The following is a 19,692-nucleotide window of genomic DNA, read 5'->3' as shown; positions in this document are numbered from 1 at the left end:
AATGAATACAAAAGAATTTAAAACATTGATCAGGATTATATGAAGGCATTTTTATAGAATTACCTTTATTTTTTTAATATACATATATCTTAAAATATTTTATATTTTTGGAATAAAATTATTTTATATTTTCCTGTTTTGTTTTTTTAATTTATTGTAAAAACATTTACAATTTACATTTTTTATTTATGAATGAATTATTGTTAGTTACAATTAATATTTTTTTTTAGTAAAATCCTGAAATAATATATACAATAACTGAATCTTGTTTTTTAAGAATGTTGTCAATGATATATGATTTTTTTATGATATACAATCTTGTTATATTTTTGTCTTTATTATGTAGTATTGGGTGTGGCTATAGTAGATGATCGTTATTTATTACATATATTAATTTATATTGTCATTATGTATTAGACATTAGTTAGAATTGATGTAGATAGTATTGAAAGTTGAAGATTAATAAAATAATTATCCTAAAATAACTATCTCTAAAGTTTTCATAGATTGTAATTTTAACCAATCAGAACATATATAACTAAATTTTAGGTTAGGTTGATCATTTTTAAATATATAACGATAAATATATTCATTAAAATTTTATATAAATTTTTATAATTTTATATATCAATTTTTATATTTTTATTTAAAATGTAGAACGAAAAATTTTAATTATTTGAATGATATCTCGAGAAAAGTTGATTTAAATTAAGAAAAAAAAATTATCGATTATTGAATATTTGAATAGTAATACAGTGTTCTTTATTTGACAGCTAATATTCGTAGTAACGTTAGATAGTTTTATCACAATGAGTAAATGAAATTAGTTTTTATGAATGAAATTAATTTAATAAGTTCCAACAATCTTTGCATTTATTGTTATGTGTAATTTTTTTCTGACTTATATTGTATAAAATCGTGTACTGTCTGAGTTATATATATTTTCTTTATGATGTAGGTTATGTTCAAATTTTATATTAGTTCAAAATTGATTCAAAAAGGTTAAGAAATGATATTTTAATACTATATTCTTTTTTATAGCATATCTTTACAATAAATAATTGTCTAAAATGTCAGATGACGAAGATTTGGTTTATGTTAAGAAACAAAAAACTGTTCATTATGGATCGCTTGAAGAAGCAGAGCGTGCTAGATTGGCCGCTGTGGCGGAATCCTCCGAAGAAGAAAAAGATACCACAACTTTGGGAGACAATGTCAACAATGTTGCTACATTGGCAAATATTCATATATCAAATGAATATATGGAATTGGAAGATGAAATGTCCAAAGATAGACAAGCTCTCTTAGAAGAATTTGAACGTAGAAAGAAAGCTCGTCAAATCAATGTATCTACTGATGATTCAGAAGTAAAAAGAAATTTAAGACAATTAGGAGAACCTATTTGTTTGTTTGGTGAAGGTCCTGCAGATAGGAGGACAAGATTAAGAGAATTATTAGCTAATTTAGGTGAAGATGCAATTAAGAAAAAACATGAAGAAGAGGAAAAACCTTCTCATCCAATTGAAAGAGATACAGAAACAACATGGTATCATGAAGGACCAGAATCTCTTCAAATAGCACGATCTTGGATAGCTAGTAAATATAAAATATTATTATAATATATTAGAATTTTTTTTATATTTTATTGTATGTATGTAATATTTTTATTTATTTGATAGCATATTCATTGCCTAGAGCAAAAGCTAGATTGGACAAAGCAAGGCAGGATTTGGAATTGCCAACAGCCACACGTACAGCACGTCGTCAAGAACTTTTGAAAAAATTGCAAGCATTAACAATTTATTGTTCCCAAATTGGAGATACTAGGCCAATTTCTTTTTGTCAATTCAGTCCAAATTCCAAAGTGCTTGCTACAGCTTCATGGTCAGGCTTATGTAAACTATGGTCTGTACCTGACTGTACTTTGTTAAGAACACTTAAAGGACATACTTGTAATGTTGGCTGCATTGTTTTTCATCCAAAAGCTACTATTGCTGAAGAAGTGGTAGGAGAAAGAACTGGACAAACTTGCGTATTGGCATCCTGTGCTTCAGATGGTATATAGATTTCCTTATTACATAACAAATTATAATACAAAATAGAATAGAATACTTTTTTAATATACAGGAACTGTAAAATTATGGAGTGGTGGATTTGGAGAGGAACCTTTAGCTGAAGTTGAAGGACATGAACCACACAGAGTTTCAAGATTAGCATTTCATCCATCTGGTAGATTTCTTGGAACATGTTGTTATGATGCATCTTGGAGACTTTGGGATTTGGAACAGCAAGCAGAAGTCTTACATCAGGAAGGTCATGCTAGAGCTGTACATTGTATTAGGTAAAATATTTAAAATCATAATATATCATGATATTTAATATTATACAAAGGACAATTGTTCAATTCTTTATTGATTTCTAGTTTTCAAGGTGATGGCAGTGTAAGTGCCACAGGTGGTCACGATTCTTTTGGTCGAGTATGGGATCTTCGCACAGGACGGTGTATTATGTTTATGGAAGGCCATTTAAAATCTATTTTTGGCATTGATTTTTCTCCAAATGGATTTCATATAGCAACAGCAAGTGAAGACAATACTTGTAAAATATGGGATTTACGAAAAAGATCTTGTGTGTACACAATACCGGCACATACAAACCTCTTATCAGATGTAAAATATCAAAGGATAGAAGGACAATACCTAGTCACAGCATCGTATGATAATACTGCCAAAATATGGTCGAATAAGACTTGGCAACCACTTAAAACATTACCAGGTCACGATGGTAAAGTTATGTCTGTCGATATTTCTCCCGATCATAGATTCATCGGGACCAGTTCATACGATCGAACATTTAAATTATGGGCACCCGAAAACATGTAAAAAGACTTCGTTAAATAAAAAAATATATTATAATTTTAATTAAAGAAAAATATATTTCAAGAAGACATCATTTTTGTACTATAGGAAGAGTAAACATATAAGTAATAAACATATTCCTTTTAATTAGGTGACTCATCTTATTGATTTTCTTCTTTTCTCTTTCTTTTTAAACTGTACATTGTTTTACCATAATATATTTCATCGTTTCTGATAAGAAATATTTACTATACGATGACAAAGAAAGAGAGTTCTTTAACTATTCATGAAATTATTCTTGTAAATATTGTGATCGGACTCTGTACTCAGAGGTTTGCTGTCCGATTGCAGTTTTGCGTCATTGCTGATAAACATAATTACGCTTTTACTTTATTAACAAACTTGATGATAAATTTTCATAATAATCAAGTATTTAAAAGTATTTAAATGTTTCTTCTTAACGATAAGACCTCATCTTGTATTTATAACAAATCTTATAAAAGAACGGTTTTATTCATATTTTTATAATCGAAAAGGAAAACTACAATGCAATAAAATTTAGGATACAAATAGGATACAAATTTAAGATACAAATTTAGAATACAAATTTATCGACGATATATTTGTGTAATTTTAAATTAATTATATATATTAGTTTGTTTTTATTTATCTTGAAGTTTTAACATTCTTTGGTTTATTAAAAAATAGGAAAGAATTATGTTTTGACGAATGGTAGAACATATTTTTCTAAAATTTCATTTCTGGCAGTACCTTTTCAAGTAATACTCTATAAACAAAACTAGAATCACATAATAAATGTAATATATTCTACAAATAATTGACGTATTTTTATTCGTTTCAATTAATTTAACAACATTATTAAACTAACAATGATTTATGTGCATGTGTGTGATTTTTTTATCGAACTAAAGGATCTTCGCGAAAGATAGATGTCATTATTTTTTGTGGAATCTTACACATTTCTGTTTAATTAAATTTCTAATTATATCTAAACATTTGAACGATGAATAATTAAAAGTTAACAAACAAAATATTTGTAAGCTATAATCTCAATCGTTTTGCGATCCAATCGAAAATAGAACGATTTTTTTTTGATGATTCTTCTCGACGTAAAATCTTCCGAATCACGAAAGCGAAGATTCCGATATCTATAGATTGTTTCGACTTAATTCATTCAGATTCATTGAGAGGTAAAGATTGATGGAGCCAAACCTCACCACCCTCTCCAAAATCTGCAGCTGCATGTCCATTACCTTGCAATACCCATTTTGTAGTCAACAATCCATCCACTCCCACTGGACCGCGTGCGTGAATTCGTGCAGTGGAAATTCCAACCTGTTGTAATAATTAGAAATTATAATATAAAAATTTATATTTTCTTTATTAAAAAAGTGTAGTCGAGAATATTTTGATTGATTTTTAAATTTATGATTTGTTCGATAATTTATGCTATTTTTTATTTGATAAGACATCAAGAAAAGATGTTATAGATCAATTAAAATCACAAAAGATATCATAAAATGATATTGGAAATTTTTTCTTCCTAATGAAAAAATATTTTTTTATTGTATATATATTTAACATAAACATTTTGAAATCATCTCATTTTATAATATAATATATCATTTTTTGAATCTATCGGGAATAATATTCTTATCTTGCTTCAAGTGTTAAAGAAAAATTGTTTTCAAATAAAAAAACCTCATTCTTCCAATAATGACACGCTCTCGTTTATAAATACAATCTACTTTCATTATGGTTTAATTATATCAACGTGTCAACCATCTTGTATGCAATATTTCAGTCTCTTCTTCGATTTCTTTCTCTGCGAGCAAAAAATTCATAAAATCGAAACTTTTTAAAATTCAAAAGATTTAAATTTTTTAAAAATCTTAAAACTTCTTATTATTTTTGTGATTCGAAATTCTTAAAATCCAAATAGAGAATAATTTATATAATTTAAATAATTAAATTAATTCGATTTTAGATTCTTTTTAATTTATTAACTTCTTTCATTTTAATTCTTGACAAAACAAATATCTCTTACAAAAAAAAGTAAACGTTTCAAGAATTTCAAGTTTCGACAATTTCGAATCGAGTTTTCTAAATTGAAAAATTTGGGTCTCAATCCATTTCTAATTTTATTGACTCACCTCGGCACCAAGACCAAATCTATAACCATCGGAGAATCGAGTACTGGCATTGTGGAAAACGCACGCACTGTCCACTTCTCTCTGGAAATGGGTGGCTCTTTCTTTATTCTCGGTAACAATGCAATCCGTATGTCCACTGCCATATTTGTGAATATGATTTATTGCATCCTCGATATCTGATACGACCTCGATTGCACACTCAAGTGCGCCGTACTCGGTCTTCATACTTTTCGCAGCTGGTGGTCCGAATGTCAATTGTTTCCTTAGTTTCGGCCCGGAATTAACTTTTACCTAAAATATGACATGATTAAATACAATAATAAGAATTCATTCGTACCAATTATTATTTCCTTTATATCAAAGACACGACTGACAAATTCTCTCATCGAATAACGAAATGAATGTAAAATTATTTTATTCTTAATTTAAAACTGCAATGATAAAATGATTATTAAATATCTCAAAGATCTTGATCTTTTCTATATAAATTATCGAATTTACACATTCGTGCCTCTGAAACGATATCTCATCATTAATTTTCTCACTCCTTCCTTTTGCAGCATACTGCACACATCGTTGAAAAAGCTATTTTTCATATGACTTTCGTGAATAAGCAATGTCTCCATAGCGTTGCAAGCAGCAGGGTAATCGCATTTCGAGTCTCTGATGATCTTTAGAGCTTTAACAAGATCCGCATCTCTATCCACATACACGTGACAGATACCTTCCGCGTGTCCCAATACGGGAATGTGTTTCGATTGTTCCTGAATGCTACGAACAAGATCTGAGCTACCTCGAGGAATTACGAGATCTATGTGTTTTCCCATCGATAATAAATCACCGACGTCCTCCCTGGTCGAAATTAAAGATATCGCGTTGGCAGCACCAACCGGGCCCAGTGCCTCCTTTACCAACTCCATTAAATATTTATTGCTGTTAGTCGCTTCTTTGCCTCCTTTCAAAAGGAGGCCATTAGCGCTGGACATCGCTAATGCCGCTACCTGAGGTAAACTGTCGGGCCGTGATTCAAAAATCACCAACAATACACCGATGGGTACAGTTATCTGTCTCAATTCCAGACCCTCGGCCAGTTTTGTCCTTCTAAGCACGCGACCCACATTCGTTAAGGAATCATTGGCAATTTGTCGCAAACCAGAGCTCAAAGACTTCAGTTTGGCGGGTGTTAACGAGAGACGAGAAAGTAAAGCTTTCGCCAGACCAGTTTTCTCCGCAGCCTCAAGATCCTTTCTGTTAGCCTCCAATATTTCCTTTTGCCGTGATTCGAGGAGATCAGCTAACGCGTTGATACAGCTTGCTCGTTCCTCTGGTCGAAGAGCTTGCAGTGTTCGGCTTCCAGTTCGAGCTAAAGATATATAATCACATGTATATATTTAGGTTTGTGTTTTGTAAAGGATGATTCTTTGATTATTAGAAATTTCTCATGTAATAATCGATCAGTCAGCGACAAAATATTGATATCGATAGATTATCGAAGTATTACTCGCAATGAAAAATGTTTCATAAAAAATTTTCATTAGATAAGTGTTGAGACAAGTATTATTAATTCTTTCGTGAACGCGTAAAATTCAACTTTATTTTTTTAAATAGAATATATATTTTTTATACATTCATTTAAAAGAATTAATAACATAAATATATATACTACTTGATAGACGTACCGATATTCAACTTTTATTTGAAACATTTTTCACTGAGTAATGAGTAATATTATTAAGAAAACTAGATACCATTAGATACAATAAGATATCGTTATAAATAGAGATATATGGCATAAATACTTATAAAATAGAGTTGTAACAATATTCAACCGAGCAAAGAATCATTTTATGTAAGAAGGGTAATAGAAAGGATACCGTTATAATGGTAATTTTTACTTTTTAGAAATAACTGTACCTTAAAAAATTTTGACCTGGAGACAAAATTCGATGTCATTTATTTTAGGATGATTAGAATTATTTTATATACCTATATTCCAAACATCATCATATAACATATTCTAAACACCTGAACTTAAAACCATAAATAGTAAATAAGTAATAAATAAATCATGTTATTACTGATATTTTCCTAAATTTATTTTTAAATATTTTTTACTATAATGTAATAAAGCAATAAAAGTTACGGTTGTTGAATGGATACATATATAATTATTCTTGAAAGAAATACAATGTTGGTAACGCATCGGCTATTCAAACGGTTTCTTTCGAAAGGATATATCAAATAAGTTTTAATGGAATCTGATTCTGATAAAAATTACTCGAAGTAGTAACGAGAATAGAAATATATTTTCATTCAAAGAAGCTCCTAAAAGAATATTTAACTACTTTTCTTTTCACCTACTTTTTCAATGGCCAACCATGTTGACCAAAACTTGTTCTAACTGAATATACTTTACACGAATAACGTGACATTTTTCTATATCTTAGAAGAGCGCGGTATGTGTCGCGGATAATTGTACAATGGCCACGATACAGCAGCCGGTAAGCCGTTTCATTTCTGCCTTCGATAATCGATGACCTATATTGCTATGGTCGGTAGAACAAAATGACGCTACTGACCGATCCCTTTACGAAAAAAAAACTACCGCGTGCAAACGCAATAATCTCGATCGACTTTTCTTTTTTAAATAAAAACAAAAAAAGATCGATCTCGTAAATTGCCTCATGGATTGAAAATAAAACTATTTAAGCAATTTTATGTTCGATATTTATAGAATATTTTCAAATAACTTTTTATTATTTTTACTCCATATAAATGTTTTTTTAAATCTTTTTAAATATTCAAATAATTTGAATCAGTCGATTTCCCTCCTTTACCGATATAAGGTAAAGAAAATTTAAGAAATTAATATATCGCGGAATAGTAATATATTAATTAAACGCTTTCAAATATGCAGCAATGCAATAATATTAAAATAAACGAATGTCAAAACTTATTAAAAATGACAATAGCGATTCTCTGAAAAACTTTGTAATCCTCTTGTGAATTTGCAATGCACAGAAATCCACTACTTAAAAGACCCATCCACTTAAAACATTTAAGACACTTAAGAAAGTTTTGCTATAATATAAAAATCCTTCTTACCTTCTTCAGCGACAACCTCTACAGGTGTGGAAATTTCGGTCGTCTGTGTGAAGAAAGTACCTATTTTTCTCCCAGATAAAATATTCTTTATAGCTTTTTCTTGAGTTCCATTGCAAATTACTACGGAGACACCTCGATCAAGAGCCCAAAGTGCTGCATTAACTTTCGCATCCATGCCACCGGTACCGACCTTCGATTTTTGCCCAAATTTAATCGTGTCTCTAAGATCCATGCTAAACGTATGCAGCATTTTGGCGCCATCTTGCCAAGGAGGCAGATTGTAAATGCCATCTACATCGCTCATCAAGATTAACAAGTCCGCTTGAATCTCGGCGGCCAACATGGCGGCCAAAGAATCGTTGTCCTTGATGGAAATTCCTCTTCTTCCACCGCTTCCAGCCACTTCCTCGTCAACGTGTGGCGGAGGTGATACCGCGTCGTTGGTATTGATTATGGGGACTATGTTCAAGCTGAGCAATTCGCTCAGGGTGCTGAACAAGTTATTACGGGTCTCCTCGTTGTAGAAATCCGGTTTGGTGACCAATACTTGGGCCAGTTTCACACCGTATTGGGCGAACATGGCGTCGTACAGCGACATCAGACCCGATTGACCCACCGCGGCTGCTGCTCTAGGTTCCAAAGGAGTGCCTGTGTGAACATTAGATCGAAATTACTGTTGATCGTGTACAACAAACAGCATTTTTAAGTGAATGGTTTTTGTTTATGGTCTTTTGGAGCTCGTCCAAACTCAATTGACTGCGCTCATCGATAACGCGTTTCAAGTGTAGCAATTTTTCTCTTTGAAGGATTAACGTACATAAAGATGATGAACGATAAAAGTTTTTAGTAATTTTTTATAACAAAACAGTTAGTTGATTTTGAACCAACTGAATAATAGAGAAGTTAATATTATGAAATATGAAATAGAGAAGATTTTGATTTATACAATAATGACGCTTAACAATGATAAAATTTAAATAAAATAGAGATTACAATGATTTCTTAATTATCGTTGTCGATAATTAAATGTCTTTTTGTTAATTTGAACAATTATTTTGTGCTTTTCACTTATAATAATCATAATATCATATATATAATAAATTATAATCATATTGTATTTGCCATTTATAAAACATTTATAAAATTTACAAAATACTTTTAATTGTTCTACTTATTCTATTCTAGTTTTCACTATGTAAAATTCTTATATTATTTTTAAAATTTTTATCAATTTATTTAATTTTGATCTAATTTAGAAAAAGTGAAAAATTCACAGGTTTCATAAGATTTATTAATATTTATATTTAGGCAGATTATTTAATAGGAAATTTTTCTAAAGTTATTCGTTTGATCATTTTATTTATTATTATAAATTTTTCTACATCAAAAAACAAAAATAGTATTTCTAATCCTCTATTATTAGTAGAATTTATAACAGTTAGAATAGTTAAAGTTAAATTATTAGAATAATTAGATGATTAAAACGAAATATAACTTATCACACATCAACTCAAATATTTATTTATTATATTTTTGCAATTCCATTGTATTTCCTTTACCAAAAATCTATATATATTCTTCATGTATTAGGGAACAAGGAGTGCTAGAAAAATATCGATGATCATTTTGGACCATTCGCGCAAATGTTCAAATTCAGGAAGGAATAATAAAAAATAAGGGTTATATTTTCCCAGCAATTTCTGTCTATCGCGTTCGATTGTTGCTTTCCTCGAAAACAGGAATTACCACGAATGTTTTCCTGAGCAAATAGAATCTCGAAGGAATTGCCGGTAAAAGAATTGGGCGGGTTGCGGTTGTTAGTTTAACCTACATAGAAGAACCGGACATTGTCAACTTGCCGAGCAGTCCCCGGATAACCGGAAGTACTTCTGAAACGTTATGACGCGTCCTCTATCGTGAAGGTCTAACATTTCGTACGTACTACGAAATTTACGAGTCCCTGTATCGATTTCTCTTTCACACGCTGCTATATGAATGCCCATGAAAAAGGAAATACCTTTAGAACGTGGTTAACGTAACCGGAATTTTCTTGCTTATGGTAGATATTGCAAGTCGTTTGTTCTTTACAAAGAAAATAAGATTGCTCCAGGGTAATGTAGATTATTTACCATCCTTTTATTCGCAAAGTTCTTTCGTACAATAATTGTGTGATACGATTTAATTGGTTTTTAAAATTTTTCTTAGTTTTCTAGATTTCGTGCAATTCACAGATACACTATCATTAATTCATAAATATTTGGACACATTGATGGTAATAGTATTGGAATTTTACGAAAATACAAAGATTAGACAAGTATATGTTAGAATTAAATATAGGATTTATCGATTTTTATATGCAAGATTTTATATTTATCAATGAGAGATTTAATGTTAGTAAATTTTAATCATCATATAAATAGAAATGATGTATATGTAGATATTATAAAAATTTGTATATAATATTTTATTAGATGTATAATTTACAGAGAAATATTTTCGAAACAGATTCGAAGGATTCATGGAATCCATCCAATTTATATTCTAAATATTAGAGATACAATATCGAATATATTTTTGCAAATATTTAAATCCAAGCGATGATTATATATACATAACTTAATAAAAAAAAGTTATTTAGAATGTTGACAACATATTTATGTTAACAACATATTTCAAGGTCATTGATGAAGTGTAAACAATCTTTCGTAAACAATCACCATAATAATGTAATATAATAATAGCGAAAAATTCGTATCACTGAGGAATGCAATTTTAAAAAAAAACCTTTTTTATTTATTAATTAGATATTGTATATATTGTAAATAATATTTGTTATATATAAATTTATATTTTAATAATTATCTAAATTGAACAATTTGAAAAAGTACAATTCCTTAAATAAGAAGAAACATGATATACTTTCCAAGTTAATTTCATAATTTAAAATTATTCTACTATATATAGATATCAATCATGAAGGATAAATCATCGTATATCATTCTGTATTAAAATTAAAATCCCAAGATAAATATCCAAATATTTTTGAATGATAGTGTAAATATATATCACTCATTTCATTATACGATTCTTTTCTTTATTAAATGATTCAATCGTGTTCATCCGTAAAAACCGCGATTCTCACCAATCAAGCAAATTGTACGTTTTCCATCGGAGGAAAAGATTTATACTCGGGCAATTTAATCGTCATAACTTGCTGGCATTATTCGGTCGATCGATTCACCGCAGTCAATTAAAATAAAAATGAGATATTATTTTTCTCGCGTTTCGTATCAGACGGCTCCTTTAATTATATAATATTAATTAATGGAGGGAAGAATATGATATATAGAAATGTAAATACAAAGGGAAGCGCAACGACTTCCGAAGTTCGTGTAAATTCGAATACGTTTTAGTTATATGTACCTACTCGAGACTCATTAGCGCGCCAAGTATAAAGGAACCAGGATTACGAGTGAAAAAAAGTATAACCGGAGGGGATCGTGTATTCTAATTTATATTTCACTGATAACAATGAAATTCGTGGTGGATTGAGTCTTGGGTCGAATTACTGCCAGATATCCGGGTCATAGTGTAGATAATATTGTCGTCGAAATATTTATTTTATTCGATATTGTAATGAGAATTATGTGTAAAGTTCTTTGGTTCTTTCTACAACTCCAAAATTTCCAGACTTATTTTAATTAAGTTTGGAGAAAACTTTGAATGCGAACGAGTTGATTTTATGTGAAATTCATGTCAAATTTATTATTTTTGAAATGAAAAATAATAATTCATATTTGTTAACAAAGAGAAAAGAATATATTATTGGTATGATTAAATATGATTCACAAAAATTGAATCTGAAGTTTTGAGATTTCGAAATTTTTGAAACTCTCGAAATTCAAACCGTTTAGAATATTTATTATTTTTTTAAACTATATATAATAAAAATTGATAGATATATATCCAAAGATTTTATTAATAAAAAAAAATCTTAACAAATTTTCATTTCGAAAACAATTTTTTTCCATATTAACTATTATAATAAACTTGTATTAATTAAAATCAGTCTAAAATATAAAAACAAATCCAATAGAATTATTATTATTATTATTATTATTAAATAAAAGTAAATCCATATTGTCGCAATATTTTTCTAAATTATTATCTGCTTAAATTTCAAAAGTTTTAAAGAAAAGTATGGAATCTTTTTTGAAAATTTTTAGTTTCGAGGTTTCAAAGGTTTCGAGTGCTTCGTCTCTAAGGAAAAAACAATTAACGTGTATATTTGGAATTATACCCGAGCGTTTTCTCATGTGGCCGCCAGGACTCAGCGTTTCCCTCATTGATAAGGACATCAACAGTTCCTGGGCGAGTTTCTGTTTGCCGAATGCGACCGCTCCGCTAGTTACCATAATACATTCACGACCTCCGTTTTGGCACTCGGCTACCTGTTCGACTATGGACGCCAACCGACCCAGTGCCAGTCCGTGTTCGTCCTCCCTCGTGATAACGGCGCTGCCCAATTTCACCACCAAACGTCTGGTGTAATTCAACTGGCTGCGGTCGTTGAACATCGTTGCCTTTCGAGGCCCTTCTGTCGTCTGCAATTCTCTACGTGAGTCCACTCTACTCTTCAAAAATTAACCGATTAAATCGTTTCGATCGAAATGGGATACAGCGCGAAATTAGAGAAATTTTTGAAAGGATTTCTTCTTCAATTTAATAACGTTTGGTGTTATATTTTTTACTTGATTTTATTTCTGTATATCGTAAGAAGAGATTTTAAAATTTAACTTTTCATATTAAATCATATTGCGTATACGAACAATGTAATTACTTAATTAATTGTTAATCTTTAGAGATAAGTGAGATAATGAGTAAATCATAAGATTCGTTCGAAAAATTGATACTTACGTACATGTATGTTAAATATTCCATTTAAATCGATTTATCTAAATATTTTAGAAATTATATTGATGATATTGAAAAATATTTTTTATAATAATAGGGAAATTTGATATAAAAGACTTTTTCTAAATTCTGATATGGAGATTAATTTTCGATATCGTCAATTCAAGATATTTAGATAGATTGATTTAAATGGAACTTTGTATATACAACACATATTTATATAATATATACATATAAATAAATATATATAGTTGTATATAATAATTCTTATTAAGTCTTTTGCCAAGAATCACTATAATAGATTTTTGACGATCCTCTAAAGGATTAAATAAATATATATTTTCAATAAAATAAATTATTAAATTTTAATACAATATGTCCTCTTTACGAAAACATTTTAAAGAAATATTTCTTCATTATTAATAATTGATAAAAAAGAATTTTTTCCACAGCTTCTGAAAAATTTGAAAGGATTAATTGTTATAAAGGCTATCATTTTTTGAAACATACGTGATTACATTTGTGTATCGCAAGGCACACGTTATTCATCAAGGACAGTCATTAAAATGTAAAGCAAGGATCTTTCCATTTGCAAATGAAAAGCCTCGAAACGATTTCTATACTTTTTCCCACATTCGTGGCGACGATGGGAATGTTTCGCTTTTAAGGCTTTCAAGGTGAGTTAATTTGCGTGCACTTTATCTAATTCCTCGTTGCGTCAAACGAATTTTATTCTTAGCTTTTCACATGCAACCGAGCGAAACTCATAAAGATCATTCGATGATCCTTTGATCGCTTTTATTGAATTATCAGTGTAACATCTATGATCGTGTGTGTTTTACAATCGTTCAAATTCTCGAATGTTATCTTTATGTATAATACTTTGATCGAGAATCGAAAAATTCCCGGCCGCCAATTTCTATTCGATTGCCACTCGACATACTTTCATGCGTACACGTGTAATCACTTCCACTTCTAGATCTATCAATTATAGAAAAAAAAAAAAAAAAAAAAAAAGAAAACATCTGTTTACGAGTGCTTATTACGAGTTCAATGTTAAAGAAATTTTTGTAAGAATTCAAAATTAAAAAAATTATTGGAAGCATAATGGCACACGAAAGAAACGAAAAGAGACAAAGAAAGAGAAGAGGGAGGGGAAAAAAAACAAAAAAGAAAAATTAAAAATCGTAGATGAATGTGCAATTTTGTTTCCTGTTTAATACCTGTTTTCATTAATCTCCGTTGACGGAATTGCGGCGAATGAATTATTCATCCGAAAAAACAATTGATCTGTCACCGACAGCAATTTGCCACGTTTCATTATATTTTTAGTCCTCTGTGCATTCCCCTGTCTTCCTCGTTCCTAGACCCAATTTCCGCTCGTCTCCTAAAGCTATGCAATTCCTCTCCCTTTAAGATCTTGCGGGGAATCATTTTTCAATGACACATTATCGATTCCGTTCCGACGTAGATTCCATCGTAGGTTTCATAAGCTGTGGATCGCTGATTAAGTGTTATAAATCATATTGTACCGCCTCTCTTATCTTTACTTTCCAAGTTTCGCAGTTCGTTTCCAGCTACAATCAATTTTTAATCCTATCGTCGAATAGAATGGATTAAAAATTGGATCTTGATACGATGTCTTGATGATCTAATGAAATTATTGCATTACTCTTTTTTTTTTATCGATAGAACACGTCAACGAATTTTCTTGAATCATTTTGTGATCTGACCTGTTGATCTATCTCAGAATCTCTAAAAATATATCGATTCTCGTGGAGGGATGTGGCGCGGGAATCGATATTATCCATAATACAGAAATATTCGAACATCACGCGAATGATATCGACGATCATTTCTCGTCACCGTGGTGTTCGTATCGTGACTGGATCGTGATTAAATGACGATTGATAAAACGTCTGATTCTTATCGTATCTTGGATTCTCTCGTCGAGAGAGAATGAAATGGCGTGATTTTTTTTCAGAATGGATTCAGAATAATATCGTTTTAATATCGATCTTGACATTGTTTTTTTTTTATCTTTTCTTTGTTTCAATTCTCGATATGAGATAAATGTTTAATCTTTTTTTTTTCGATAAATCGATCAATTGAAATTTTAACACGGAGACAAGAAAATATTTATTCTGTAATCGATTGTATTGTAATTATAGTACTGTATAAGCAGATAATGAGCAGCAAATTTTGAAATAAATTGAAACAAATAGTAAAATGTAGAAAATCAAAATATTTTCATAAGCAGATATTAATTGAAGGTATTATTCTTGATGATGCCTTGATGTTTAATTATGTTATATTAATTTTCAATTTATTGTAATAATATCAGAGTTACTTCAAATTGATATTTCTATAATGTAATTTAAAATACGAATATTTGAAATTTATTTCTTCAATATATAACATTTACTTCAAAGAAAAATTTATTATAGCAAAATTCTTTATCATTTGAAAAAAAAATAGAATTATTTATTTTCTATTCGAATGAATAATAAAAAATCTATTTTCTCCAGCTCTGACTAAACGTTGCACGGAAGAACAGGATGATCGAACGTACACAACGAGTGCAAATGTGAACGATATTTATAATTCGGTGATTGCGTGTTGTGCATGTGTATAAGCGAGATATCACTTGTATTATGTATTCGTGATAACGTTGTTGTTACATTTATGACGGTAAAGCCAATTAAACTGGCGATCTTTGAAATCGAACGATGCATTTTGCATTTAAAAGCCCGTTTAACGCGTTCGTTGCTGTTTGTTGTTAGAAAATTATCGAAATGCGGCCGGAAGCAACATATATGCATGTTATGCGACGTCTACGCGGTTTTATTTATGTTCACGTTTCAAATCTATATGCGATAAATAATTTTCATTATTATCTCGTTCTGAAAATCATTGTCGAGTGACATAACGCAGTGGAAAGTTTTGTTACTTGACATTATTTAACGAGAAAATTACATAAATAACGAAGCAGTTTAGAAAATTATATTTATACTGTTTAACAAAACTATATTTATATCGACTTAAACATTTCGAGTCGTATTATTTTAAAGTTTTTAATCTTAATTGAAAAATGATCTATTTCTAAAATACTTTATGAAATTTATTGTACACGCGCGCGAGAAATCATTAATGCATTAGCAATTAAATGATTTATTAGTCACTCAGTCTTATTTCTTATTTGATTTTCATAAAAATAATTGTTTGTTACATATTTTAATATGATTGTTATTACAATATTGTTTAATATTTGTTTCAACAACAAATTTTTGTTTACGAAATAAACGTTATTTTCTCAAATAATAAAGTCTTCAATTTATTATTTTCCCAAATATTATCATTTTCTCTCTCTCCCTCTCTTTTTCTCTCTTCGTTTGATCAAATAAGTAAAGTCAACATCAATTGAAATACTTATCAAATAATGATTAAAACTGTATCTGTAAATAAGTTCTTCGAAAAAATTGTTTTTAAATTATCATTCGAAATTTTGCCCAAGGTCTGTTCCATATCGTTTCAATCGCACAAACATTGTATATATATTTTTTCCTTTCAAAAATTTCAAGAAACAACTCTTGCCTAGATTTCATTCACGTCAAACAAACATCTTCGAGATTTGATCGTTTTATGTAATTAGGAAAAATTTTTCTCCATCGAGGACTCCATGTTCGATTCGAAAGGCACGCACGAGGGTGTTAAAAATTGGATCGGCGATGCAGAAGTTAACCAATCGCCTGGATCGTCCGGTCAGATCGATCGATCTGGTTTCTGGGAAGAAATGAAAGGCGAAAAATAAGAAAAATTGCACGTACTACTTGTTCGGGTACCCTCGGCCCCGAGGAGGACGAAGCCAATCTCCTTGGAAAACATCCAAGTTTACTGGATCTCAATAGTAACAACCTCGCGTACATGGCTGCCTCTTGAACTTCCTTCCTCCTTGCTTACGTTTCGCACAAGCACGACACTATTACGATTTCCTAATCGAACGAACGTCACGCGATCACTACTCGTGCGTCCTTTTCTCGACGAAGGAGAGAACTGGTGGCGGGGGAGGAGGGACGGGAAGAGAGCGAGATAGGCAAGAATGAAGGAGAAGCGTGGATTTAATTATCGATCGAGAGATTGGTATCTTGGGATGGAAATTCTATCGGGAGGCGAAGAGAGAAGATCCTGGATGAAATTCTTTTAGCTTTTTCCTGCTCTCGCTACGGAGGGATCTCGAGATGAGAAAAGAAGAGAGAAGAACGAAAGAAGGAAGTCGAGAAGAGGATTGGATTCGAGCATAGACCTCGGTAGCGAGGTGGAGCGGTCGCCACGATGGTCAACGACGCACTACTACTCGCTGCTAGTCGAAATCGCGGCAGAAAACGATGTCGACGTTATCACGAGAGCGAAGATTAAGAGGCTTATCCTCGCTCAAAAAATGTGACTCGAGCGTAAAAGTGGGAGGAGGAGGGAGAAGTTTCCTTCCCCGGAAATCGTGACAATTTTAAATATCGATTTCCTAAAACCTCGTGCATGACGCCAGCCTCGTGCAGAATCCAATTTCTTTATGTGTTCTTTAAGATACATAAAGAAATCGCGTAATACGTAATATATAGCAACGGCAGTAGCATTGGCAGCATGAATCGGTGAACTTTGACTCGTGAATTGAGCAAACAGAATTGCTATCTAACTTGCGTTTGACTCATTCTTTTCACCACTCGGCGTCCGTTGTGCTCCTCTTATGTATGCGTGCGATAGATTCGTATATATGGTAATTTCTACCACAAATGAATATTGGGAATCTGTTGTGTGCACGTGTGTGAAAGGAGAGAGATCGATCACGAGTTGGACGTTTGTTTTCGTGGCCTTGGTAAATAGTCTATTTGCATTCTCTATTTAATAGAAACTCGTGGCTCGTTGAGGTTATGTACGGTTATCAAACCGTGGCGATAGAGATCGCGTCCACCGATTTTATTATTATTATTTATATATTTTGAAATTAAAGTTTTTTTATTTCATCGGATGATATGGTGTTTTCAATACGATAAAATATCGCGTCATTTAAAAGAAACGTTGGCAGACGTACGAAAAAGTTCTTGATCTACCTTTTCAATTATGCAGGATGTTCATCTTCGCGTACATCTTCGTGGTGGAATACGAGGAGACGAAGATAAGAAAATATTTTTCAAATATGCTTCGTAGTATTGTTAAATAGTGGATGAAACGTCAAGTTGTTCTGGAAAATGCGTATGAAAAATATCGCTGCCTCTTTCGTTGTCTCCTTCATGAGAAAAGAGAAATATCAGTTGATACTATAAATAAGATATAGGGCGACATCGACATAATTATGAGAATCATATAATATATAATCGCGGATAATTGCATGGAAAAGAGTGAAAAGATTGAGAGAAAAAGATGTAAGAAATTAACTATACCGTTTTAACATGGTTTTATTTTAAAGTTATATGTTGACTTTATGATACGATTATAAAGAATTGGATTAAAGAGAAAAATTCTTTTTTTCGAAAATACTTATAAGTTTTCAGTTTTCGAAAAAAAATGGATAACAATAATTGAATTTGAAAGATTACAGAGATCACAGAGACGAGGTAACTAAAGGATCGTAGAATAAGAATACTTATTTAATAACTTAGGAAATAAAAAATAAAATTATATTATGTGTAAAAATGTGTGTCACGAATGATTGCGTGGCACTATAGGAATGTAAGAAAGCTTTATCTCTTTAAAATTTTTATCTTATTTTATGTTTGTTGTATCAATATTGTTACTATTCTTGTATGTATTCTTTAAGAGTTGTTTTTCATACATGCATTTTTACCTTGATTTTAAGGCAACTTTTTTGATGGTTACTTTTTATTCTGTTTTCTTCAGAATAATTGAAAAATTCTTTTCATATTTTGCTATTAATTTATACAAATAATTTAATCTTTCAAAATTTAACAATAGAAATTTTAGAAATTTTATTAATTATTCCTATAAATATCGTTAAAGGAAAACAATCATTTTATCATCAGATTAAAACTTATTTAAAAAATTTAAAAAATTTAAAATCAATTAACACAAGAAAGATTGATAAATTTAATAATGATTTCAATAGAATACGATGAATGAAAAATTAAATATCAAAGAACTTATTCAAAATTTTGCCAGAAAAGTTCTATTACAAGAATTACAAAAATAATAAAAGTATTTAAATGCTTTTGTGTTTTGTTTACTTAAATTATATCTATTTTTACAATTAAAAACAATCAATTAATGCTAAATATTAAAATAATAATACTTTTAAAGATATCATATATATTCTTATAAAGAATGTTAATCACCTTAGTATTAGTTCTAATTCTCTAAGGAAAAAATTCTTCACATTGTTCGAATATCTGCCATATTCAACTCTTCATTATTTATTTGTAAAAGTAAAAAATTAAGAATAAAGAAAAAGAAAAGAAGAGAGAACGATGGTTTTCGATCTTCTAGTGAACTTATCAATAAACCTTCCTGGCAGGCTTTAGTTTAACTAAACAGAATGAATTCTAAAACGAAGGCCTGGAGGCAATGGTAAATTTAGAGAAGGTAACTCCATTTACCGAAACAATAAGGAATATACGTATTGTTCACATCTA

General features: G+C 30.4%; 2 protein-coding genes across 4 annotated transcripts; one reads left to right on the top strand and one right to left on the bottom strand.

Moving 5' to 3' along the window:
• Window positions 1-312: 312 nt before the first annotated feature.
• Window positions 313-3,005, top strand: U4-U6-60K (U4-U6 small nuclear riboprotein factor 60K). The gene is made up of 5 exons (XM_003697932.4): window positions 313-954; window positions 1,042-1,596; window positions 1,680-2,057; window positions 2,128-2,341; window positions 2,423-3,005. The coding sequence occupies exons 2-5, from the start codon at window positions 1,071-1,073 to the stop codon at window positions 2,880-2,882; spliced, it is 1,578 nt and encodes a 525-aa protein (XP_003697980.1). The 5' UTR covers window positions 313-954; window positions 1,042-1,070; the 3' UTR covers window positions 2,883-3,005.
• On the bottom strand, window positions 2,913-17,636 carry P5CS (Delta[1]-pyrroline-5-carboxylate synthase). 3 transcript variants are annotated; one of them, XM_086916682.1, is made up of 6 exons: window positions 16,879-17,636; window positions 12,438-12,741; window positions 8,138-8,785; window positions 5,578-6,395; window positions 5,033-5,323; window positions 2,913-4,214 (listed from the first exon to the last, which is right to left on the bottom strand). In XM_086916682.1, the coding sequence occupies exons 1-6, from the start codon at window positions 16,975-16,977 to the stop codon at window positions 4,050-4,052; spliced, it is 2,325 nt and encodes a 774-aa protein (XP_086772808.1). In that variant the 5' UTR covers window positions 16,978-17,636; the 3' UTR covers window positions 2,913-4,049. The 3 variants fall into 3 exon arrangements, with proteins under 3 accessions (XP_086772808.1, XP_003697979.4, XP_086772809.1); XM_003697931.4 differs by having other exon boundaries at window positions 12,438-12,771; window positions 16,879-17,441; XM_086916683.1 differs by having other exon boundaries at window positions 12,438-12,766; window positions 16,879-17,407.
• Window positions 17,637-19,692: the final 2,056 nt, after the last annotated feature.

Source organism: Apis florea, unplaced genomic scaffold (genome assembly GCF_048593485.1).
Source record: "Apis florea isolate Af1SG1 unplaced genomic scaffold, ASM4859348v1 contig_3803_pilon, whole genome shotgun sequence".
Taxonomy (NCBI): Eukaryota; Metazoa; Arthropoda; class Insecta; order Hymenoptera; family Apidae; genus Apis; species Apis florea.
Note: the sequence above shows the minus strand (reverse complement) of the source record. Positions and strands in the feature narration are given on the sequence as shown.

Coding starts and splice junctions, on each gene's coding strand:
- U4-U6-60K (XM_003697932.4), top strand. CDS start 1,071: ATGTCAGATGACGAAGATTTGGTTTATGTTAAGAAACAAAAAACTGTT. Junction 1,597..1,679: donor AGCACGATCTTGGATAGCTA/GTAAATATAAAA, acceptor TTTATTTGATAG/CATATTCATTGCCTAGAGCA. Junction 2,342..2,422: donor AGAGCTGTACATTGTATTAG/GTAAAATATTTA, acceptor ATTGATTTCTAG/TTTTCAAGGTGATGGCAGTG.
- P5CS (XM_003697931.4), bottom strand. CDS start 16,977: ATGTACGCGAGGTTGTTACTATTGAGATCCAGTAAACTTGGATGTTTT. Junction 6,396..8,137: donor AGAGGTTGTCGCTGAAGAAG/GTAAGAAGGATT, acceptor ATATATCTTTAG/CTCGAACTGGAAGCCGAACA. Junction 5,324..5,577: donor GTATGCTGCAAAAGGAAGGA/GTGAGAAAATTA, acceptor GTCATATTTTAG/GTAAAAGTTAATTCCGGGCC.